Raw genomic sequence first — 25,560 nt, 5'->3', positions numbered from 1 at the left:
CAACCTTATCAGACATCAAAGAGCCCACAAGGGGGAGTGGCCCTATGAATGCCGTGAGTGTGGGAAAAGCTTCACTCGGAGCTCAGCCCTTAACTATCATCAGAGTATCTGCAAGGGAGCTAAACACCATAAAAACCTCTAGGGCTGTCCCAACACTTGTTCTTTAATGCTTTTGCTAATTCCCACATAGTAACCTTTAAAGCTGTTTGAACCGTTTGCATCAGTGTTATCCCTCAGCTTGTCCAGACGAGTTACCCATTTTTGTCTTTTGCAGCTCTCTCTTTTTTGAGGTGGACCTGGTTGTCCTTACTATCCACTCCATTGTCCCAGGAGTAATGGGAGTTTGTCTCTCCTTCCACAAAACAAGGAGCATCACATTTATACTGTTCCTCTTATTGCACTGTTGTTTTTAGAGTGACCAATGATAGATTGTATCATTCTCAGTTGTTCTCACATTGCTCTGGAGTGCGCTCAACGGCATTTGAGGACGTTTTCTTCAGTTATAATGTATTTATATATAATGAAGAGAAGCAGGGGCAGGAAAAAATTGTCACTTCAGCCTCTGTGACACTGGAAGGAGATGGAGTGACTCAGTGGTTCCTTCCTTCCCCAGCACTCCAGAACGGTTTCCTCCTTTCTGAGGCATGTAGAGTTTATCTTCTTCGCATTCTATCCCTCCACCTCTCAAAGTGTCATGTAATGCAGCGTTCTCAGCTGTCTGTGCTTGGAGACGATGCTTTGATTTCTTTAATCCTAAATCAGAGTCACTATGACTAGAGACGAAAGTGTCAAAGACCTGCAAGAGGAATTCAAATGGAACCCAAACACAGTGTGATGATTTGGAGTTTGAATTCCAGTTTCCATCTATTGGCAAAGCCACTTGGGGTGTTTTTTTCTCCCTTATGAGGATGTTATATTGCTAAAACTTTTGTAAGTAATGTAATTCAATAATGAGACGGTGCTGAGTCCAGCAGGTTTGAATGGATCAGAGGAGAATGTGATGGGAGAATCTATTGTCCTAATTCTGAATCCTGAGATGTAACCTGCTCTGGAATTTCACTTGACTCTTTCATTTTCATGTAGTCTACCTCTTTGTGAGGTGGGTGTGACAGTATGCCCCCATATTCTTCATAGAAATATTGTTATAATTATAGCATATCTAAGATGTATTTTATGCAAGATGGGTCATGTGAGGTCCATTGGAAAGGTTATGATGTACTGAATGTGATTATCCTATGTATGCATTATTCTTTTTGTATCTAAAGTTAGGAATATCGGCTATACATCTGTACTACAAAAGTATTTGCACCTGGGGAACGCCCACCAGACAGAATACAATCAGTCTGGATTGGCCATTAGGAAGAACAATTTATCTCTGAAGATGCTAATCTCCCACCTTTCTGAGAAGCTTTTCTGGCATGCCACAAACAACCTCTGACTCATGGCTGTTTTGACACTGCAGGGTCATGTGATCACATCACCTGGTACTGGACTCCATGATAGAATACCAGTATTTTTTCCACTGCGGGGGGAACCACACTCAAAAATAAAGGGTTCTCACCATATGTAAAATCTATTTAAGTCTGGAGAGTGGCTTAATCAATGTTCATTCTTCACTGAATTCCTGCCCAGGATGACTGCTGGAAACATCTAAGAAACAAAGACAAAGGGCGGGGGGGGGGGGGCGGTGCAGAAGGACTGAGCCCAGGCTGGGAAGGTGTCTGGCCTGTGAAAGAAATACCTGGAGTTTTAAGCTGCAAGCAAGAGCAGCTTGCCTTCAAGAAGCTCTGCAATCTGTCTAAAACAACATTTAGGGTGAGAAATTACTACTTGTAACCCATTTCTTCAGTATTAAGCTTAGCTTGTGTGTTTGTTTCATTTGCTAGGTAATCTGCTTTGATCTGTTGGCTATCCCTTATAATCACTCAAAATCTATCTTTTGTAGTTAATAAACTTGTTTTTGTTTTCTCTAAAACCAGTTATTCATAGCTGGGAGGTGTAAAAAGCTGTGCACATCTCCCTCCACATGGACAGAGGGAGTGAATTTCATGAGCTTACGCTGTACAGTGCAAGACGATACAATTTTGGGTTTGCACTCCAGGGGTGTGCACGTGAGTATCTGGGCAGTTCCTTGGCTGAAGTCTTCCCATGCAGCGCTGATTTCAGTGTCTTTCTGCAGCTAGGTGTGCTGGAGGACACTGGAGGGCCTGGCTCAGCAGGACAGTGTAAGGGAGCCCAGGCTGGTGGAAAAGACGGTCTCAGTGGTACCCCAGTGTATCAGGTGGCACCTCAGAGTGTGGGGCAACCCCTCACGGTGGGTTTCTCTTTCCTGAAGGCTGTTTGGTCAACCAGTTGGATATTCATTTAGTTTGACAAGATGTAACTCAGATTTATTGGAGACTTAGAGACAAATGACCATTTTGCTAAAGTCATTGTTTCTTGCTTTAGCTTTGCTTTTCCCCCCATCCCTCCATGATGACGTGGAGAAAGTTCAAGTGCAGGTCAGTCAATAAGAGAGAACTCTCTTTGTTAGCGTGTCCAAAATCTCCACTGGGAAATGGTGAACAAGAGCAGAACCCCAACTAACTGGAAGAAGTGCATATGATCACAGTGTAGTTCAGTTGTTTAAGTCAATATTGTCTCAAATGCTCTGGGGAAGGAATTCCACCCTAAGTGATTTTGAACTAGGCAAAATGCCCATGTGTTTGGTTGGTTCCCAAAGCATCTGTAACCCAGGCCTTACGGAAGATCTCTCCTAGCTAATCCTTTGGTAGGGGAAGTGCTGCCCTTGATGATGCAGATGTTGAGGAAATAAAAGTGGGGTTTCTGTTGAATTTATGCTTTGTAGGTGCTACAAATGTGTATAAAATGAAATCAGTGTTGAAAATGTAACAGTTTAAGAAAAATAGCCATTTTTTAGTAGAAATGCCAACTCTGGTAACTAACAGAGATTCTGATCCAGGCCTGTATCAAGTCACTAGTCTGGACCTGTGCCACCAAATTAAAGAAAATAGGGCGTGTTTGGGGAAGCCGTTCTGCCCTAGCACTCCTGAGATTTGGAGTGGTTTGGTAAAGGATTCTACTTCAGAGACGTGTAAATGTACCCGAGCCATGGCCAAGGATTCGGAAAGAAGGGGGGGTAGAAATAGTACACACCCAGTTCTTGGTTTTCACCCAGTAAAGGACGCTATGGTGACCAATGGCCCAAGAAAAACAAAACAAAAAACCAAGACAACTTTCAATTTTCCAGTATAATTCAGGTGATCACATAATTAGGCTCTTACTCTTTAACCCATAGGCCAGCCTGCTGGCTTGCTTTATGATATCCTGCCTTTATTTATTGGTTTGATGGGATCCCCGGGGTAAAACCTGGCACTGTGGGACCACTGTGCCTCCTTAACTCTCCTGCCTGGGTTCTCTCACATAATGCTATGCCAGTGACAAGCAGCAAACCCCGCCAGGCACTGTGATCACTCAGCCCTCGGCATGTGGAGCCGAGCACCCAGCTAAATTGCATGAATGCTCCCCGAGCCACACATGAAAAATATGGAGAGGCACCAGGCAATCACCCCAGCCTTACACCCCAGAAACATACCGTCTCACACTGCTCAAGACTCCCTTGAACAGTGCAAGCTCATTAATTAATTTGGCACTTCTTCTAAGGAAAGTGGACATGCACCAGCCTGTGTAACCTGAGCAGAGATTCCCCAAAAGCACTTCAACCAAAATCACACTGGTTTAGGTAAAATATAAAAGAGATTAATTAACTACAGACAGATTTAAGTGACTATAAGTAGCAGACATAGAGACCAAAATTAGTTACCTAAGAATAAAAATAGAAACATTCTAAATTCTAACTTTAACAGACTAAGCAAGATTTGAATGAAACAGTGTCTCACCCTAATAGACGTTACAGGCAGCTCACAGGTCTCAATACTCAGACTGAACTCCCTTCCAGTCTGGGGCCAATCTCCCTAGTTCAAAGTCTTTGTCCTCCAGACGATCTTCCAGGTGTTCATAGAATCATAGAATATCAGGGTTGGAAGGGACCCCAGAAGGTCATTTAGTCCAACCCCCTGCTCAAAGCAGGACCAAGTCCCAGTTAAATCATCCCAGCCAGGGCTTTGTCAAGCCTGACCTTAAAAACCTCTAAGGAAGGAGATTCCACCACCTCCCTAGGTAACGCATTCCAGTGTTTCACCACCCTCTTAGTGAACAAGTTTTTCCTAATATCCAATCTAAACCTCCCCCACTGCAACTTGAGACCATTACTCCTCGTTCTGTCATCTGCTACCATTGAGAACAGTCTAGAGCCATCCTCTTTGGAACCCCCTTTCAGGTAGTTGAAAGCAGCTATCAAATCCCCCCTCATTCTTCTCTTCTGCAGGCTAAACAATCCCAGCTCCCTCAGCCTCTCCTCATAACTCATGTGTTCCAGTCCCCTAATCATTTTTGTTGCCCTTCGCTGGACTCTCTCCAATTTATCCACATCCTTCTTGAAGAGTGGGGCCCAAAACTGGACACAGTACTCCAGATGAGGCCTCACCAATGTCGAATAGAGGGGAACGATCACGTCCCTCGATCTGCTCGCTATGCCCCTACTTATACATCCCAAAATGCCATTGGCCTTCTTGGCAACAAGGGCACACTGCTGACTCATATCCAGCTTCTCGTCCACTGTCACCCCTAGGTCCTTTTCCGCAGAACTGCTGCCTAGCCATTCGGTCCCTAGTCTGTAGCTGTGCATTGGGTTCTTCCGTCCTAAGTGCAGGACCCTGCACTTATCCTTATTGAACCTCATCAGATTCCTTTTGGCCCAATCTTCCAATTGGTCTAGGTCCTTCTGTATCCTATCCCTCCCCTCCAGCGTATCTACCACTCCTCCCAGTTTAGTATCATCCGCAAATTTGCTGAGAGTGCAATCCACACCATCCTCCAGATCATTTATGAAGATATTGAATAAAACCGGCCCCAGGACCGACCCTTGGGGCACTCCACTTGATACCAGCTGCCAACTAGACATGGAGCCATTGATCACTACCCGTTGAGCCCGAGTTGAGACGGAGTAGGGGGAAGAAGCCAAGTGATTATGTTATTTTCCCTCTTTTATACTTTCTTCCGGCTGCTAGAAAGATCCTTGCTGTGACATCGGTTAGGCTGTCCCCATTACGTATGTGCCCTCTCTAAGGAGCCTCTGGGAGAGTGATTCTTCTTAGTGGGCCATCAACGCGTCTGGCCAGCGATAGCTTCTCCTTTGTTGCAACCGAAAGGCTGGCTCTGGGCGTTTCCCAACCTCACAATGTATTTCAGTAACACATACAGCAGTGCTCCACACTTCACATACAATGATCGCACCTACAATTGAAGAAGATATTAAGGTTTAACAGACCAAGACTTTTAAATCGATACCTCCCAAGGCACGCATTGTACAGGACATGTCAATCATATGACAGTGGTGAATAGGGGGATTCCAGCGTGCTTTGAGGGACAGAGTATTGCACGCCCGCTCCCCCCCGCCCATGTGCACATTGCCATATCGGTGGGAGAGCTTCTGCTAGTGACAAAGCTACCGCCTCCTGCGGAGGTGGATTAGCTAAGCTGCCGGGAGAGCTCTCAGTTACACCGGTGCGGCTGTGCCGATGCACCATTTGAAGTGTAGACGAGCCCCAAGATGCAAAACCACAGAATCAGAACTCTAAACATTTGTGTGTCCTGCCGTCTGCAGTTGGAGCCCGACATGTTTATTCCCTGATTGGTTACCATCATTACCACAGCATGGTAGTCCTTGTTACCCAATCAGGCAGCCAGTTTGGGATTCACGGGGAAGGAATGTCCCCTGAAGGTGTCTCTCTCTTTGCCTCATGAAACTTTGGATCCAAAGAATGAAGGATGATTGTTCCCATGGCATCTTCTGCGACTGTAATCAGTGACACTGAACTAGGGAGTCGTGTTCGACAATTTTCCTTGGGCTATTGGTCACCATAGCTTCCTTTACTGGGTGAAAACCAAGAACTCGGCATATACCGTTTCTCCTTTCCGAAGCCTTGGCCTTGGCTTGGGTACATTTACGCTTCTCTGAAGTAGAACCCTTTACCAAACCCCTCAAAATCTCAGCAGTGCTAGTGCAGAACAGCTTCCTGAAACGTGGCCAGTTTTTCTTTAACTTGGTGGCCCGGGTCTAGGCTAGGAACTAGATCCAGGCCTGCACCAGAATCTCTGTAAGTTACTGGAGTTGGAGTTTCTATTAAAAAATAGCTATTTTTCTGCAGTGATTTAATTGTATACACATTTGTAGCACCTACAAAGGGTAAATTCAAGAACAAAAAAACCCACTTCTATTTCCTCCACATCTGCATCGTGAAGGGCAGCGTTTCCCATAAAATAGTATTAGCTACGAGAGATCTTCTGTAGGGCCTGGGTTACAGATGCTCTGGGAACCAAATATAAGGGCATTTTGCCTAGTTCCAAGTCAATTACTGTGGAATTATCTCCTCAGCTCATCTGAGACATTACTGACTTAAACAAGCAGTTCTCAAACCGTTTTAAGGGGATCACCAGGGTTGGCGTTAGACCCTGGACTAAAGGAAAAGCCCCCCTGCCTGGGGTTGAAGCCAAAGCTTGAGGGCTTCAGTCCCCCTGCCGTCAGCAGGACTCGGGCTGCAGCTTCATCTCCCCTGCAGAGCTCAGGCTACTGCCCTGCCACCTGGGGCTGACGCACTTTGGCTTCCGCAGAGGGGATAGGGGTCAGGTAGAAATTTTTGTTGTCAGAAGGGGGTCACGGTGCAATGAAGTTTGAGAACCATGGACTTAAACAATTGAACTCCACTGTGATCATCTGCACTTGCTTCAGTTCGTTGCACAGTTTGGGGTCTGCTGCTGTTCACCATTTCCGAGTGGAGATTTTAAATCACGGCTGTTTCTTTGTTAGCATGTCCAGTAAATGGGAGAGTTCTCTCCTGTTGACAGAACTGCACTTGAACTTTCTCCATGTCATCATGGAGAGGTGGGGAAAAAGCAAAACTAATGTGAGAGGTAATGACTTTAACAAATGGTCATTTGTCTCAAAGTCTCCAATAAAATCTGAGCTCCAGCCTGTCAAACTAAACAAATCTCCAGTTGTGTGACCAAACAGCCTTCGGGAAAGAGAGAAACCCACATCGCAGAGAGGTAGACGACATGAAAATGAAAGTATCAAGTGAAATTCCAGAGCAGGTTACATCTGATGACTCAGAACTAGGACAGGAGATTCTCCCATCACATTCTCCTCTGATCCATTCACTCAGCACTGATTTTTGGAGAGGTGGGACTCCCTGGAGCAGGAAGTGGGAGAGGGGGTTCTGGTTCCACCTGTATATCAAGTCCAGTTCATGTTTCCTTTCTTTTTCCTTCTCCTCCATTTCTTTACCTTGGAGTTCCAGGGCCCTTTGGTACGCAGCTTCTTGTCTGGCATTCTCTGCTTCAATCTGCTGTCACTGCAACTCCATATGTCTTCTGTGTTCTTTCCCCCTCTCTTCTGCCTGTAGTCTGTACAGCTCCAGCTTCTTACTAGTTTCACTTCCTTGCAGTTTCCTGTTTCTTTCTCCCTACTTCCCTTGCCCAAAATAAGCAAACGGAGAATAACTGGTAACTTCTCTGACTGATCTTCAGCCTCTACATTTAAAACTCACATAAAATCACCACCAGTGTCTCAGAGCAACAAGCCGTGCATATGATCCTGCTCCACTGCACCACTGTGACGGGTTCCCCCCTGGAGTGCCACCTGGAACTGGGGTATCACCGAGACCCCTGAGCCACCAGCCTGGGTTTCCACTCACTCTGTACTGCTATGACAAGCTGCCAAGCCCTCCGGGCTTCACCCTGCACTTCCACCAGAGCACACACAGGTAGGGGACACACCCAGCTGCAGGTACATACACACAGGTTCTTTACCTGGTCCCTGCATGGGAAGGCACAGGTAAGGCACAGATAAGGCACCTCTCATTTTCTAAGGCACGCACCCCCACCTGGAGGGAAACCCAAAATGATACCACCTTGTGCTCCACAGAGAACTGTACAGCATAAGCTCATGAAATTCACCCCCTCCCTCAATGTGGAGAGGGAATATAGGGCAGCTTTCTGCCCCAAGTTATGACTTCCATGCACTGATTTTAGGCAAAACAAAAACAAGTTTATTAACTACAGAAGATAGATTTTAAGTGGTTATAAGGGATAGCAAAGAGATCAAAGGAGATTACCTAGCAAATACACAAAACACAATCTAAACTTAATATACTAAAGAGATTGGCTATGAGTAGCAAAGTCTCACCCTAGATGATGATATAAGATGGTTGCAGAGATTCTTAAGGGGCCAGCTGCCCTTCCTTGCAGCTTAAAACCCCCATGTATTCCTTTCACAGGCTAGAAACCCCTCTAGTCTGGGTCCAGCACTTCTCCCCCAGTTCAGTCTTTGTTCCTTAGGTGTCTCCGAGAGTCTCTTTGGATAGGGAGTCAGTGAAGAATCCTGATGATGTCACTCCACTGCCTTAAATATCTTGCATATGGTGGGAACCATTTGTCTCCAAGCTTGGTTCCCATGCCTTTCAGTGGAAAAACATTGGTATTCCAAGATGGAGTCCAGTATCCGGTGATCTGGTCACATGACCCCCATAGTGTAATGTGACCAGTGTCATAATCCCATAGTGTCATTGCAGAGGACATGCTTCCATGCTGATGATGCTCGTTAAAAAAACAACGCACTAATTAAATTTGTGACTCTTTTTTTTAACGACCGTCATCAGCATGGAAGCATGTCCTCTGGAGTGGTGGTTGAAGCGTGAAGGGGCACACAAATGTGTAGCGTATCTGGTATGTAAATACCTTACAATGCCGGCTACAAAAGTGCCATGTGAACACCTGTTCTCACATTCAGTTGACGGGCATAAGAAGCAAGCAGCATTATCACCTTTAAATGTAAACAAGCTTGCTTGTCTTAGCGACTGGCTGAACAAGAGGTAGGACTGAGTGGACTTCTAGACTGTAAAGTTTTACGTTGTTTTGGTTTTGAGTGCAGATATGGAACAAAAAAAAATCTACATTTGTAAGCTGCAATTTCAAGTTAGAGATTGCACTATGTTACTTGTATTAGATGAACTGAAAAATACTATGTTTTATCATTTTTACAGTGCAGAAATCTGTAAGAAAAATGCTATAAACTGAGCACTGTACACTTCGTATTGTGTTGTAGCTGAAATCAACATATTTGAAAATATAGAGACATCTACAAATATTTAATAAATGTCAATTGGGATTTTATTGTTTAACAGTGTGATTAAAACTGAATAATCACGTGAGTTCACTGTGATTAATGGACAGCCCTAGTACTGAGTTATGAGCTTTGATTGAAAGTTTTCCCGAATTCACAACACTCATAGGATCTCTCTCCCGTGTGGATTCTCCAATATCTAGTAAGGCGTAAGCTGAGAGTGAAGGTTTTCCCACACTCAGAGCATTCATAGGATTTCTCACCTGTGATTATTCTGATGTTGAGCAATGTTTGAGCTGTCAGTAAAGCTTTTCACACTCATAGCATTCATGGGGGTCTCTCCCGTGTGGATTCTCTCACATGTTGTAAGATCTGAGCTGTGAGTGAAGGTTTTTCCTCACTCTCAGCATTCATGGGGTCTCTCCCCTGTGTGGATTCTCTCATGTCTGGTGAGCTGTGAACCGCAATTGAAGGCTTTCCCGCACTCACCGCATTTATAGGGCCGCTCCCCGGTGTGGATTCTTTGATGTTTAATAAGGTTTGAGGTGGAAATGAAGCTTTTCCCACACTCACAGCATTCGTAGGGTCTCTCACCCGTGTGAATTCTCTCATGTCTAGTAACATCTGAGCTCCTACTGAAGCTTTTCCCACACTGAGAGCACTGAAAGGGCCTCTCCCCTGTGTGGATTCTCTCATGGGTAGTAAGATCTGAGCTGTGCGTGAAGGTTTTCCTGCACTCACAGCATTCATAAGGTCTCTCCCCCCTGTGCATTCTCTCATGTCTAGTGAGCTTTGAACTGCAACTGAAGGCTTTCCCACACTCACCGCATTTATAGGGACTTTCCCCCGTGTGGATTCTCTGATGTTGAATAAGTTTTGAGCTTGCAATGAAGCTTTTCCCACACTCACAGCATTCATAGGGTCTCTCTCCCGTATGGATTCTTTCATGTCTAGTAAGGTCTGAGCTCCTAGTGAAGGTTTTCCCACACTGAGAGCACTGAAAGGGCCTCTCCCCTGTGTGGATTCTCTCATGAGTAGTAAGATCTGACCTGAGAGCGAAGGTTTTCCCACACTCACGGCATTCATAGGGTCTCTCTCCTGTGTGGATTCTCTCATGTCGAGTGAGCTCTGAGCTGCAATTGAAGGCTTTCCCGCACTGACCGCATTCATAGGGCCTCTCCCCTGTGTGGATTCTCTGATGCTGAATAAGGTTTGAGCTGGAAGTGAAGGTTTTCCCACACTCACAGCATTTATAGGGTCTCTCTCCCGTGTGCATTCTCTCATGTCTAATAAGGGATGAGCTCCTAGTGAAGCTTTTCCCACACTGAGAGCACTGAAAGGGCCTCTCCCCCCTGTGCATTCGCTCATGTGTAGTAAGATATGAGCTGAGAGTGAAGGTTTTCCCACACTCACGGCATTCATAGGGTCTCTCTCCTGTGTGGATTATCTCATGTCGAGTGAGGTGTGAGATGCGATTGAAGGTTTTCCCACACTCACAGCATTCATAGAGTTTCTCTCCCGTGTGGATTCTCTGATGTGCAATGAGGGCTGAACATTCACAGAAGTTTTCCCCACACTCAGTGCATCTATATTTTCTCTTTCCTCTGAGGATTTTTTGTTGGAGTGTGGTTTCTTTGAGGTCCTTTTGAGTTCCCCAACAGTAAATTATTTTTCCCATTTTCTCCTCTGGCTGGTTTCCCTGCTCTCTCTCTGGACTGCGCTGAATCTCACAGACTTTTCCCTGCTCATGAATCGTGGGCTCTTTCTCTTTGGATCTTTGCAATAATGCTCCATGCGATTCCACTTGCTCAGGATCTTCCTGCTGAGAATTCTGCTCCTCATTCTCACTCACCATCCCAGCACCTGCTGCAACAGAGAGAGAAACCTCAAACTGGGATGGAAAAGAGACGACCATACCAAAATAAGTGCTGGAGAGATGTCAAAAAACAGAAACTGAATTCCCCTAAACTCTTCCCCCAAATTCTGTCTTCACATCCCATCCAAATTCTCAGACAGAAGGAAGGAAGCTACTGCCAAGTGTCAGTTAGGGTCTGTAGGAAGCCCTGAGCTATATCTGCTGTGACGATATGACACCTGCTGGGGACAATCCTGAACTGAGAGCTCTCAAGCTCTTCGTAGGGTATCCTCAGATTTTTTGCTCAGGCACTTACAGATTCTGAGTTGGTTAAATGTTCCTCACCTGTGCAGGGACCTCTCAGGATCTCTTTTTCCTCTGAATCCTGGAGGTCTGGGACCCATGGCTCTTTCCCTTGTTCCAGCTGGGAAATCACATCAGGTTTGGAAACTGGAAACCCTGTTCAGATGAAAGAAAACAAGGAGATCAGGTGAATTTATATGACTTTGTCATGAAAAATAAATATTAATTTAAAACCCAGTCCTTAGTAAACCAGTGAAATCCCAGGGCCAACTCCTCAAAGATGCAGAACCCTCTGCTCAAGAGGGATTGAAATACACACATATCTGCTAGGAACACACACAGACACACACTGTGACAGTCTGTAACCCTGTATTCACTCTTTTGCAAAATTATGATATATTTTGTACAAAGTATACCTTGTCAGGTATCATTTGGAAACTGATAATACGCTGAACACTTTTGTCTTGTTAAACTGTGTGTTAAAATAGAAACACTGCATATATAAAGTGTGACAGAGCTCCTTCTCTGCCTCAGTGGGTTCCGCGCTTCCTCTGAGTGGCAGGCTGGGGTATTCCTCTCCCCCTCAGGAATTCCCCACTGTGACATTATTGACATGAACTGTGACCGTATAGATCATTGTTGCAACCAAGGTCCTATAGTTGCACCAAATCTTGTACAAAGGAGGTCAAGTGAGGTGTCTATGAAAAGGTTGTAATTTCCTGGTTATGATTATGCTATCTGTATGTGTGTATCATTTTTGTATTTGAAGTTATAAATATTGGCTATGTACTTGTATCTCACTGTTTGACTCTAAGTATCATTAGTAAAGCATTTGGTCAGCTTCTTGAGAAAGAATTCTTCAGATTAAGTGCCCAATCAAGAAACACTTAACTGACAATGGACCTTGGGAGACTCCAGTCCACATCTGAGGAGCCCTCCTGGGAATGTTCAAAGTAGCATGTGAGCAATGGCTGCTGCCTGCAAACTGAGTCATGCTTGGAGATGTGACTTGCCATGTGACCCCCAAACTCCATCTTGCTGCTGTGATTTTCCACAGTAAGAACAAAAAGATCCTTCCACATGGCAGAGGATATAAAAGGCCCTGGAACCCCCTCCATTTTGTCTTCAATCCTGCTTCTGACCTCCGGCGGAACTGTGTTTGAAACTGAAGCTCTGAACAAAGGACTGAACGACCCATCCAAGCTGGGATGTTTGTACTCCAGAGACTTGATTGGTTTAAATCAGCAGTAATCCCATTAAGCCTGAAACAAGCCTTGACTAAGAATTTTACAATTGTTGTATGTATTTGATTCCATTTAACCAATTCTAGCTATCTCTTTTTCCTTTTATGAATAAACCTTTAGATTCTAAAGGATTGGCAACAGCGTGATTTGTGGGCAAGATCTGACTGGTATATTGACCTGGGTCTGGGGCTTGGTCCTTTGGGATCGGGAGGACCTTTTTTCTTTTACCGGGGTATTGGTTTTTCATAACCATTCATCCCCATAACGAGGGGCACTGGTGGGGATACTGGGAAACTGGAGTGTCGAAGGGAACTGCTTGTGTGACTTGTGGTTAGCCAGTGGGGTGAGACCGAAGTCCTCTCTGTTCCGCTGGTTTGGTGTGCTTTAGTAGTGAAGGACCCCCGGCCTTGGGCTGTGACTCCCCTGCTCTAAGCGATTTGTCCTGAATTGATACTCTCAGTAGTGTCCTGCCAAAGGCCGCATTGTTACACCCACGCCCCTGGGTTTATTGTCCACACCTTGCCTGAACAGGTGAAGCCCAGCCTTCTTGACAGGGAAAGGGGGAGGGGAGCCTCAATCTCTGGTAGCCCCTCCAGGCATGGTGACGACAGGCCAGATACCCAGTTCAGTCTCTCCCCTCTGGTGAGTTCTCTTCCCAAAAAACCTCTGGTGCCTGGAAGGGCTGTTTGCCCTGTTGGGCAGGGTTTCCCCTGCCTTTCGCCTCTGTATGTGGGGGGAGAGGGGGTTTCCCTCCTAGCGCCTCTGCACCGCCCAGCTCTCCAGTAGCGCACCTGCCTCCCACAGCTCCTATCACGCGCTCATATCTGGCTGGAGGGGAGGCTCTTAATGGGTTCTAGCAGGCCCCTTGATTGGCCCCATGTGTCTTAATTAACCTGGAGTAACCCCTGTTCAGTTACCAGGGGGAAAGGAACCTGCTTATCCTGGGGCTAATATACTGGCCTTCCACCACTCTCCTGTAGCCCTCTGGCTTGACCCCGTCACAAAAGATATAAGATTTTACTTATATTTACATTTTATCACAGGGAAGACTTGAACCTCACATCCACAACACATGGAGCCTGTCACCATGACTCAGCTGAAAACTGAAGATGTTTCTAGCACCAAGGACTGAACTATAAAAAGAGGAGGGGAAAACCCTTGACAGGTAGTAGTAGCATTCTGTACTGTGTAGCTGGGAGCGAGTTACATGCTGGGCAATGTGTGTTAACTGGCCAGGAGTGGCTGTTCTCACAGCAAAGCAGTGTGAAAGGTATCCCAGGTTGGAGAACTGATGGGACACAGCTATTCGACAGTCCAGAGTGTACCCTGGGTAATGTCGCAGACACTCATTATCCAAGAGGCTCCTAAAACACACAGAAGGTAAATGAATGTCTCAGAAAGTGAAGACTCCAGGCAGTGAGCAAGTCTCCCAGGAACTGCTTCTTGCTGACAGACAGGTCCAGAGACAATAAGAGAGTCCTAGGGAAGCTGGGAACAGTCAGCATAGGCTGATGGGGTTCTGTGCAGTAAGGAACAGGAAGGGCAGGGAGATCACTGAATGCAGGATCTCAGCAGTACTAGATGTCAGGAAAGCGCATACTGCGGCATTAGGGAATCTAGTGAGTCAGGTGTAACGGGAGGGAATATAAAAATCTCTGGGTGTGGAGAACGCAGGGAAATTAGCCGCTATAAGTCAGGAGTAACATATTCTATTTCCTCTGGAAAAGCAGAATGTGAGAAATAAGAATCAGGCCAGGTGACTTCAGGAATGATGGAGCCCAAGATCCAAGGAGCCTGCAAGGAAGAGAGATTGTGGCTATTGCAGATGGGGTTGGGGGAGCAAGTCTCTCAAGATGTTTCACTACCAACCTAGGCCATTTTCACACTCTGGGGGGCAATCCGGAGCAGTGAGGAGTTGTGTCATCTGTAATCCTGGGTGACTTTCAGTGTTCTGCTGCTGGAGCTCCCTTGTCTGGATGTTCCCAGCCAGCATTCAAGGACGCACTGAGTGTCTGTGAGATAAATAACCCTGGACCAGCAGCTCTGACTCCAGCCGCCTGCTTCTTACACCCCAGGCACATTCTGGCTTCCAGCAGGCTTGGATACACCTGGCAAGAGATAGCAACATCTGAATTTTCCCAAAATCATGTGCTCTGCAATGGCTGCTTTTTCCTGAGGAATTCAGAGGAATAAGAAGGATTGCTTGCTCCTCAAAAGAGACAAATGGCCCAGCTCATCACTTCAACTGGAGTTAGCTATCACTTGAATTCAAAGACAGCACCGGATTAATTTAGATTAAGACTACAACAAGTTTAATAACAAAAGCGTTAAGGTGAGTTCAGGTGTAAAGGAGAAAGTCAGAAATGGTTACAAGCAAGTGAAAGTGAAAAATGCTTTCTGGAGACTAGGACGACTTAACAAAACTACAATCTTGGTTCAAGGTAAAATTCTAACCATACTACTTTCCAGCAAGAGGGCAGATCACCCCCTTACTCAATATCTCCCCCAAAGTCCAAAGGGCTTGGCTCCTTTGTCTTCTTAAATGAAAGATAACTTGGGATTCCCTGCCTCTCTTTTGTATAGTTCAGTGAACCTTTGAAAGGGAGTTTTCTGAAGGTTCCCCTCCAAAGTAAAGGGCATTCAAGCTGTGAGGAAGGAGACCTGGAGTCTAGTGATGAACGAAGTTCAATCCTGGTTTCTTCCCCGGCTGGTGTTTGCTAAAATGGAATTTGGTCTGTTCCTGCGATAACCTCCCTTGCCGTGATGCTGAGTGGTTACATCTGCCCCTTGTTAGTTTGATGGTTTCTTTTATGTAAATTGCATTCCCATTGTCTTTTAATGTCCCTTGAAAGTGCCTTCAAGGTGGCAGAACCACCTGCCTTTGCCTAGGGTGAGGTAAGTTCGACCCTGGCTGGCAGACACACTTTAAGAACATCATTTGCAGCGTCTGTAATATTGAATTTGTCCTCCATACATACACCATGCAATAATATTAATGAATACGATGTCATTAGGTTTCTATTGGTATTAGGGCTGTCGATTAATTGCAGTTAACTCACACGATAAACTCAAAAATATTAATCGTGATTAAAAAAATTAATCACGATTAATCGGTTTTAATCACACTGTTAAACAATAGAATACCAATTAAAATTTAATATTTTTGAATGTTTTTCTACATTTTCAAATATATTGATTTCTATTACAACACAGATTAAAGTGTACACTACTCAGTTTATATTTTTATGACAAATATTTGCACTGTAAACATGATAATAGTATTTTTCAATTCACCTCATATAAGAACTGTCATGCAAGCTCGTTCTTGTAAAAGTGCAATTTACAAATGTCTATTTTTCTGTGTTTTAAAATCGACATTTGTAACTGCCCTCAAAACCAAAGCTTTAGAGCCTACAACTCCACTCAGTCCTACTTGCTTACATTTACAGGAGATAATGTTGCTCACTTCTTATTTACGTCACCAGAAAGTGAGAAAAGGCGTTCACAGGGGACTTTTGTAGCCAGCATTGCAAGGTATTTACGTGCCAGATATGCTAAACATTGGTATGGCCCTTCATGCTTTGGCCACCATTCCAGAGGACATGCTTCATGCAGATGACGCTCGTTAAAACAATAATGCGCGAATTAAATTTGTGACTGAACTCCTTGGGGGAGACTTGTATGTCTCTGGCTCTGTTTTACCCGCATTCTGCCATTTATTTCATGTTATAGTAGTCTCAGGTGATGACTCAGCGCACGTTGTTCGTTTTAAGAACACTTTTACTGCAGATTTGACAAAATGCAAAGAAGGTATCAATGTGAGATTTCTAAAGATAGCTACAGCACTCGACCCAAGGTTTAAGAATATGAAGTGCCTTCCAAAATCTGAAAGGGATGAGGTGTGGAGCATGCTTTCAGAAGTCTTAAAAGAGCAACGCTCCGATGCGGAAACTACAGAACCTGAACCACCAAAAAAAAAAAAAAAAATCACCCTTCTGCTGGTGGCATCTGACTCAGATAATGAAAATTAACATGTATCGGTCCACACTGCTTTGGATTGTTATCAAGCAGAACCCATCATCAGCATGGACACATGTCCCCTGGAATGGTGGTTGAAGCATGAAGGGACATATGAATCTTTGGCACATCTGGCATGTAAATATCTTGTGATGCTGGCTACAACAGTGCCATGCAAATGTCTGTTCTCACTTTCAGGTGACATTGTAAAGAAGAAGCGGGCAGCATTATCTCCTGCAAATGTAAACAAACTTGTTTGTCTGAGTGTTTGGCTGAACAAGAAATAGGACTCAGTGGACTTGTGGGCTCTAAAGTTTTACATTGTTTTATTTTTGAATACAGTTATTTTTTGTACATAATTCTACATTTGTAAGTTCAACTACCATAATAAAGAGATTGCACTACAGTACTTGAAAAATACTATCACTTTTGTTTTTTAAAGTGCAAATATTTGTAATGAGAAATATAAAGTGAGGACTGTATACTTCCTATTCTGTGTTGTAATAGAAATCAATAGATTTGAAAATGTAGAAAACATCCAAAAATACTTAAATAAATGGTTTTCTATTATTTTTAACAGTCTGATAAATCACGATCATAGAATCATAGAATATCAGGGTTGGAAGGGACCTCAGGAGGTCATCTAGTCCAACCCCCAGCTCAAAGCAGGACCGATCCCCGACTAAATCATCCCAGCCAGGGTTTTGTCAAGCCTGACCTTAAAAACTTCTAAGGAAGGAGATTCCACCACCTCCCTAGGTAACGCATTCCAGTGTTTCACCACCCTCCTAGTGAAAAAGTTTTTCCTAATATCCAACCTAAATCTCCCCCACTGCAACTTGAGACCATTACTCCTTGTTCTGTCATCTCCTACCACTGAGAACAGTCTAGAGCCATCCTCTTTGGAACCCCCTTTCAGGTAGTTGACAGCAGCTATCAAATCCCCCCTCATTCTTCTCTTCTGAAGACTAAACATCCCCAGTTCCCTCAGCCTCTCCTCATAAGTCATGTGTTCCAGTCCCCTCATCATTTTTGTTGCCCTCCGCTGGACTCTTTCGAATTTTTCACATCCTTCTTGTAGTGTGGGGCCCAAAACTGGACACAGTACTCCAGATGAGGCCTCACCAAAGTCAAATAGAGGGGAACGATCATGTCCCTCGATCTGCTGGCAATGCCCCTACTTATACATCCCAAAATGCCATTGGCCTTCTTGGCAACAAGGGCACACTGTTGATGCATATCTAGCTTCTCGTCCACTGTCACCCCTCGGTCCTTTTCTGCAGAACTGCTGCCGAGCCATTCGGTCCCTAGTCTGTAGCGGTGTGATTAACAGCCCTAATTGGTATCTTAGGCTAGATACAGAGTGAAGATTACATTGGCATAAATTATGTTACTCTGGGGTGTGAGTAAACCACCTTCCTGGGCGACGCAAGTTACAGTGACGTGTTGGTGTGGACAGCACTATGTCAGTGGGAGAGCTTCTCCTTCCAAGATAGCTACTCCTGCTCCTGGGGCCTGGAGTAATTAGGTCGATGGGAGAACTCTCTCCTGTTGGCTTAGAGTGTCAGTAGTGCAGCCATAGCCTGCCACGGCACCTTTTACACACACTACAACCTCAGGGTTACAAACACCAGAGTTATGAACTGACCGGTCAACCATACATGGCATTTGGAACGGACAGTACCCAATCAGGCAGCAAAGACCTCCCGCCCCCCCATAATTAAATAAATAAATACAGAACTGTACTGTGTTAAATATAAATTACTAAAAAAGAGGGGGGGACTCTTAAAAAAAGATTTGACGTGAAAAGGAAACTCTTTTTGTGAATGTTTCATTTAAATGAAGACGATTAAAAGCAGCATTTTTCTTCTGCATAATGAAGTTTCAAAGCTGTATTAAGTCGATGTTCGGTTGTAAACATTTGAAAGAAGAACGGTAACGTTTTGTTCAGAGTTACAAACAACCTCCTTTCCCCAGGTGTTTGTAACTCTGACGTTCTACTGCACAGGTTACGACTTCAGTGAGTTGGGGTGCTCTGAAAGGTTCATGCCCACTGAAACCAACTCCTTCTTATTTCTTCCAGTCCTTCATTGCATTGCAACTCCCTATAGGACCTACTCCATGGTACATCTCCTTCCCCCTGCCTCCAGACATCCCAGCTCACAGGATCTCTTCACCCCAAACCTCCCCCCCGCACCTCTCTGCTCTCCAACACCCTCCCTCCCCATGCCTGGACCCTCCCAAGGGTTGGTATTTATTATTTTTATTACCGTAATGCTCATATCCCCAGCCACTGACCATCATCCCTCTGTGCTGGATGTTCTACAGACACAGAACAAAAACACAATTCCTGCCCCATGGAGCTGACAATCTAAGAATAAGACAAGAGACAGATGGGAATAGACAGGTGGGGGAAGTGTCCCAGTTTGTACACTGAGCCAAATGCTAATGAAGAAATTGTGACATCTTCAAGAGAGGAAATTTACACGAAATAACAAAGAGAAGGATCCTGTTTATGAGGTAAGATAATGGCATGTGGAGATATATTTGGCTGTACAGAGGTACACCCTGCATCCTCCAGCATGGCGGCAAGCTGGCAGTGTGATTTGTCTCATGAACAGAAGGTCACAGCCCAGTCTGGCTGTAAAACACTGGAAGGCCTTTGCGTGAGCATTGCTGTAGGACATACGAAAGGCTCAAGGTCTGTACGTCTAGGATCTAGACAGAGTGCTCTGATTGTACTTGATGTGTAACTATTTTTTCCCAAGACTTCTCCTTGCTATCACTGGAATCTCTAGACTTCATTAATTAAACTATGACTTGTTTTCTCTCTACACACCTCTCAGACTATGTCTACACGACAGAGCCACAGCTGTACCGCTGTAAGTCTCCCATGTCGCCTCTCTATGCCAACGGCAGAGCTCTCTCCTCTCGGCAGAATGAAACCCCCTACAGGCGGCGGTAGCTATGTCAGCGGGAGAGCGGCTCCCACAAGCATAGCGCTGTCCACACCATTCCCTTTTGTGGGGGATACTTCTGTTGGTCAGGGGTGTTTTTTTTTCACACTCGCCTGACGGAAGTGTTACCGACAAAAGTGCTACTGTAGACATCGTCTAAGTGTTGTGTTAAACTGGAATATCTGTGAATCTGAGTGTACTGTGAGCGTCCAGCGGAACAGGGGCTGGACTCTCCAGGGAGACTCTCAGAGGGCTCAGCGGTTGGGGTATGTCTATCGCTTCCCTGCTGAGAATATTTTGAAGTGCTGTAAAATCCACATGCAGACTCTGATGTGGTCTGCTCTTGAAAGTTTTGCCAAGATAGCTCTGTTGTTTAGGACCACACACACACAGCTATACTGGCAAAAGGATGAGTGTGGACACAGTTACAGTGGCAAAACGTCCACTACAAAAGATGAAGCAAACTAAATGCCTAGAAACTACTTTACTGCAGAATTAAGGGTGCCCAGTGCTGTCTCCTGCCTTTCACCGTACGGTCGGTGGCTAAACTTAGATCTCTGCAAACCAGAAAATGAACAGTAAATGTACAGACCTTCCCTGCATTGCCACCCTAACCCTGCTCCCATCCCTTCAGCTGGTAGGAGCCACTGGGAATGGTTCTCCAAGGAACTGGGGTATTCTCCATCTGTTCAGGACTTCACATCAAGACTGGATGCCTTTCTGAAAATGATTTAGTCAAACAGAAGGTGTCCAGCTCAGTACAGCAGTAACTGAAAGAAAGTCTACAGTTTGTGTGATACAGGAGATCAGCCCAGATGACGAAATCATCCCTTCTGGCCTTAAAATCTGTGAATCTATAACAGATACGAGGAAGGACTAAGAACATGCCGTTGTTTGTGTTGTGTTCTACAGACGGGAATCCCAGCATTTATCCACATCCCCTCCGGCTGCGTGCACTGGGTCAGGTGTAGCCGTAATCAGACGGTTGAGGGAGTAGTTGGAGCAGCTTGGCAGAGCTGTGACTAGTATGCAGAGAGGTGCATGTGACCCCTGAGGGACCGAGCCTGCCCCATTTCAGTGCTCAGTGTTGTAGGTTGTCAGTACAGGTGCACAAGGGGGAGTTCTTGCCATGGGGACTGTCAGCACCCTGGTGGGATACATGGTAGTGATCTGCAGGGCAAGTGAAGGCAACGACTCAGAAGAAATCCTCAAGGTGAGGGTAAGGGAGTGGGATCGTTTTGTAAGTCGGAGCTGGTTTGCATGGAGTGAAGGCCGGGGTTGGAAGCTTCTGTTCACCATGCGGGACCCAAACCCCAGTTTCACCTTAAACCCAGAAGGTATTTGACCATGTGCTAAACTGCTGATGTGCTCTGTTCCCGCAGTGTCGGATAGCAGGGGAGGGGAGAGGGCTAGTGTGTGTCCCCCTGGCATGTGGGGTGATGCTGAATCAGGGCAGTGTAATGGTTACATTATAGAGATGATGTGAACCTTAATTAGTCACTTCCCCTTCTAAGAACCGAGGGGACAGGAACCCTTACCCAGAGAGGTCACATTCTCGTAGTTCTCCTGCATGATGTCTCTGTAGAGGGCTCTCTGAGCGGGGTCCAGCAGAGCCCACTCTTCCCTGGTGAAATACACAGCCACCTCCTCGAAGGTCACCGGCCCCTGAAAGAGCAAGAGTCCAACCCTCAGTGCCTGCTGCCCCAGTGACAACCCCATTATTCGTGGGGGAGAGGAGACAATCAAATGAAAGCTCTGGATGGTTTGTTATCAACAGAGTCCCACCCCCACCCCGCTCAGAGCACCCAGGAAAAACCAGGGTGAGGGGCGAAGAGAGAGCCCCTCCTCTCTCCCAGCAGATCCATCACACACCTACTAGCCACAGACGGATACAGGAGATGGAGCCCCTAGCAGGGTCCAGGGCGAGCTCCCTGGTAGGAAGCCCAACACCCTCCTCCTTGTGAGGAGCTGGATATGAGGGGAGAGACATGTCTCCTACGCCACACCTGGGGGTGCCCCCTTCATATCTCATAGTAGCTGGTGGTTAGTCAGGTCGGGCTTCAGCACTGGGAGTCTGGTTCTTCTTCCTAACCCCAGCTAGGTGTGTTGTTTCCTGTTCCACAAATTAGGGCGTTTCCCCCTCCAAACCCCACGCGTCTGTGCAGTGAGACCCAGCGCAATGCTGGCCAGAAGAACTCCAGAGCTCACCTCTGGAGCCGGGACAGATACACGGGGCTGGTCTCAGAGCACGGACAGGACCAGCTGGTTGAGCATCAGTGTCCCCCCCATAGGGAAAGGCACCGGAGCAGTCACGTCCACCTCCGCAGCCGCTCAGAGAAGGGTGGGAAGGGGAGACACGAAACTGTCCCCTGAGGATCGTCCAAGGGAAGGGGAAACGAGACGACCCCAGGGGCGGCAGCAGTATGAGAGGTGGCCGGGAGAGAGTCGGAGAATACGACAGGGGCAGGAGCAGGACTGGGAGTGGGAACGGGATCAGGAGCAGAGGCAGAAGTGGGGTCAGTGTCCCTAGGGTACAGCACCTTTCGACTGGGTTCAGGGGCTGAGGGTACAGGGAGAGAAAGGGGGCCCTCAGTAATGCACGGTGTGGGGCAGGATGGCATCTGCAATTGGGCCCCCAGCTGGGAGGAACGGCAGCAGTCCACCTCAAGAGGGGGTGCACCCAGGGGCTCGGGGCCCGCGCTCTCGGCACTGCCCATCGCCACAAGGGAACTGGCGGGCGCGGGCTAGGTGCTGTCTGTGGCTGGGCAGATGGACGAGCCCAGGAACACCCCAGGGTCGAGAGTGGAGACAGTGGCCTGGGGTAGGGGAGGGAAAGGAGGCGGCAGCGGGACAAATCCGCTGCCCAGACCGAGGCCCTCTGGCAAGGGGTCGTCCTCCCGCTGGGTGACCGGGGTCAGAGCCAGGGCCTCGATTTCCTGACAATTGGAGTGAAAATCTCCCCCGCCACCCCAGAGTTCTCCCCCCCAGCAACGGAGGCAACAATTGCCTCAGCGCCGAGGGGGGCACAGATGACGAGGGGGCGGGAGGGGCTCCATCCGAGGCCCCCTCAGGGAGCGACTCCAGGCGGAGGGCGGTGCCGTTCCCCACAGCATCCTCAGCTGGCTCCACCTGTGGGCCCTCTCGGGGAGTGCGACGGACGGCTCGGCAGTCGCAGCCCCCCTCGGTCTTGCGGGGGGCCTCCTCCCCCTCCGCGTCAAGGGCGGTGGTGAGCCCATGCCTTCCGTTTGACGCATTCCCCTCTCTCAGCACCCAGCCCCACAAGGTGGAGGCAGAGGGCTGACTAACAGGGGCCGAGCCGGGGGGACAATGAGGGGAAGAGATACCTCCCGCTGTGGTGGGCCCTCTCCCATGCCCGGCAGCAGCCCTGCTGTCCTCTCCTCCAGGGGCCCCACCAGACTGTGTCCGACGGAGGTGGGGCCCACCCACCCGTCTGGGCACCACAGGGGGTTACCCCCAGTCTCTCCGGACATGCCCGTCACCTGGCAGAGGTAGCACCGGGCCTCCTCCGAAGAGTAAAGCACCTGGCAATGGGCCCCCTGGGGGGACCCCAGAAAGGACCCCTCTAGCGCCTCCAGCAGGTGGACCTGGACCTGCCAGCGGAAGGACAGGGCGTGACAGAGGGCGGGGTCCTTACAGCCCAGGGGGAGGGGGCTGATGAGAGAAAGGGGTTTCCGCAGGGTGGAGAGGAAGAGCAGTAGGGCAGCATTGGGAAGGAAGGGTGGGACAGAGGTAAAAACCACCCGCACCCCGAGTCTTCCAGGAGCTCAAGGGGAACATACCTCCCCCCCAGCTGGCCCTTCTCCACAGCTGTGGTGACGGCCCCCAAGAGGTACAGGGAGGCCAGTCGAGGCAGGGCGGGGGAAGCGCGATCACCGGTGCAGCGTGGGGATACCTGCTCCTCCGGCTGCACTGGGAAGGGGCGGGACTACAGTATCAATGGGGGGGAGCAGTGAACGGGGGGGGGGGGGGCAATGTAATAAATAATAAAGGGGCGCAAGTGCTCCCGGAGGAACATGGCGCAGGCAGCCAGGGGGCTGAGCGAGGGGGAGCAATGGAGGGGAAGGGGAAGGGGAAGGGAGCAGACTGAAGACAGGTGCGTGTGCAGAACTCAATCTGTGCCGGCCGCTGCAGTCCGGCCAGGTGCTGACCAGGGTGAAGGAAGCAGCCGTGTCGAGGGGCGCAGAGCCGGCCCAGAGGGTAGGTGGGGGTGGGGATGGGGGGCGGCAGACGGGCTAGGGGGAGGGCTCCAGGTCCCCACCCCACAAGAGCAGTAGCTACCACCACCATAGGAGCAAACCCCCTGCAGAGTGTCCTGCAAACCCTCCTTTTCCTCCGGCTCCAAAGCAGCAGCCAGCCAGGAGAGACCCCAGGGATGGTGGTGGGGTCCTCGCTTCCCTCCGGAGGGCAGGCCGGCAGGGCTCCCCACACAGCAGCAGCAGCCAGGGAGACCTCCAGCCAGCAGGACGACTGGCCAGCCACTGCAGTGGGGCGGAGCAGAGGGGCTCCCTCTGACCCAGAAGTGGAGAAGCAGTACCAGAAGTTTAAAAGGCGGCACATCCTGGTTGCTCCAGGCCGCCGGCTTTGCTGCCAAGCCAAGAGACACCCTGCTCCCGGAGGAACCTGGGGAGCTGCCGGGACTGCCACTGGCTGCCAACCCCGGGCAGACAGGGCAGCCGCTGTTCCAGGTACACCCCAGGGGAGGGGAGGAAGTGGCCCAGGGGCAGCCGACCCCAGTCTGGCGGTACTGCAGCCTGAACTGCGGTCAGCATATTGCGGCTGGACGCCCTGCTGACCCAGCGGCAGACCACTCCACCACTGTTAGGCCCTGGGCTGGGACCAGGTGGAGTCGGGTAGGCCCCGGGCCCCCCACTGCTGGGGCAGCAGCCTGCCCACTGTAGGCCAGTGTTCACCTACTGCCTGCCAAAGCTCGGGTGCTAGACAGCTCACCGCTCTGCCCTGCCTTAGGGTTGGGGCCTTGGACCAATGGTGCCCACCCTGCCTGAGGCCTGGCCCCTAAACCGCTGTCTGCTCTGCCCCTGCCTAAGGGCCCAGAGCCGACAGACTCCTGGGTGGCCCTGCTCCTGCCTGAGGATCAGAACCCATGTACTGACTGGGGTTCTTGCCTGTTAGGGAGGTCGGGACACTGACACCTGGACTGTTAATTCCCCTGAGTCTAGGCAGTGATCCCGAGGACGTGGTGAGGACTCCCTCCGACCCAGACGGAGAGGGACGATTCCACCACCACTGCAGTCTGTTCCTAGAATCTAGGCCACTCATTAAACAAATCCCAGCAGGTTTGTCACACCCCGTCCTCCTCCCTTCCTCCACCCTGTGTATTTCCTGCCCCGCTCCAACCTCCAAACCAGACGGGGCAAAGCTTCCCACCTCCTGTGTACTTACTGTCCCTCTCCCTCCTGCAGGAGCCCACCAGCAACCCCCCGATAATCCCTACCTGAGCTGGCTCCTCTGCAGCCATTTCTCTCCCCTGTCCCATGGGAGGACGGGATCAGCCGGAGGGAAACGTGGGCGTCATTCTGCAGCCTGGCCGGGCGAGAAGGGCCGTTGTGCAGGTTTAGGAACGGGCTTTAGTTCATTTCACATCACGCTTCCCCCAGGCCCTTTCCCTGCAGACAGACAGCCTAGATTCTGCCATGCTGGGAAAATGCTTGTTCTCTGTATTACAGTGTAGACCTGGCCCCTCCTGCCAGGCAAAGCCCACACAGTTTTAAGCCCCCCCCCACCCCCGCCAGTAACAAAGTTTCTGAACATAATGCTAGAAAAGAGCAGAACCAAAGGAGTCACTTTGGAAGAGTCCTTCTGACACTGACCCCTAGGCAGCCACACCCCAGCAGGAGGGATGTGGAGTCAGGAACCGGGTTTTCCTCTCTCTGATCCTCATCTTGTTCACAGCAAAGTGATTCT

At 48.3% G+C, this 25,560-nt stretch overlaps 2 protein-coding genes across 2 annotated transcripts in view; one reads left to right on the top strand and one right to left on the bottom strand.

The window, feature by feature from the left end:
* LOC140904263 (uncharacterized) overlaps nt 1-1,975 on the top strand; it is a 60,926-nt gene extending 58,951 nt beyond the window's left edge. Inside the window, 1 exon segment of the mRNA XM_078850821.1 lies at nt 3-1,975. Coding sequence (XP_078706947.1) covers nt 3-142 — 140 coding nt within the window. The 3' untranslated portion in view covers nt 143-1,975.
* A 7,521-nt stretch (nt 1,976-9,496) lies between these two features.
* Nucleotides 9,497-25,360, bottom strand: LOC140904229 (uncharacterized). Its single transcript, XM_078850927.1, has 4 exons — nt 25,091-25,360; nt 21,156-21,282; nt 11,442-11,555; nt 9,497-11,107 (listed from the first exon to the last, which is right to left on the bottom strand). Exons 1-4 carry the CDS (start codon nt 25,130-25,132, stop codon nt 9,645-9,647), a joined length of 1,746 nt encoding a protein of 581 aa, XP_078707053.1. The 5' UTR covers nt 25,133-25,360; the 3' UTR covers nt 9,497-9,644.
* Between the last annotated feature and the right edge of the window lie 200 nt (nt 25,361-25,560).

The sequence above is a fragment of the Lepidochelys kempii genome, chromosome 28 (assembly GCF_965140285.1).
Source record: "Lepidochelys kempii isolate rLepKem1 chromosome 28, rLepKem1.hap1, whole genome shotgun sequence".
Lineage (NCBI taxonomy): Eukaryota > Metazoa > Chordata > Testudines > Cheloniidae > Lepidochelys > Lepidochelys kempii.
This window is presented reverse-complemented; position numbering and strand designations above follow the sequence as displayed.

Excerpts from the sequence above, each read along its gene's own strand:
- LOC140904229 (XM_078850927.1), bottom strand. The coding sequence starts at position 25,132 with ATGGGACAGGGGAGAGAAATGGCTGCAGAGGAGCCAGCTCAG. Across the intron at positions 21,283-25,090 it reads CTGCAGAGGAGCCAGCTCAG|GGGCCGGTGACCTTCGAGGA; the intron begins GTAGGGATTATC and ends TTGCTCTTTCAG. Across the intron at positions 11,556-21,155 it reads CGAGAATGTGACCTCTCTGG|GGTTTCCAGTTTCCAAACCT; the intron begins GTAAGGGTTCCT and ends TCATCTGAACAG.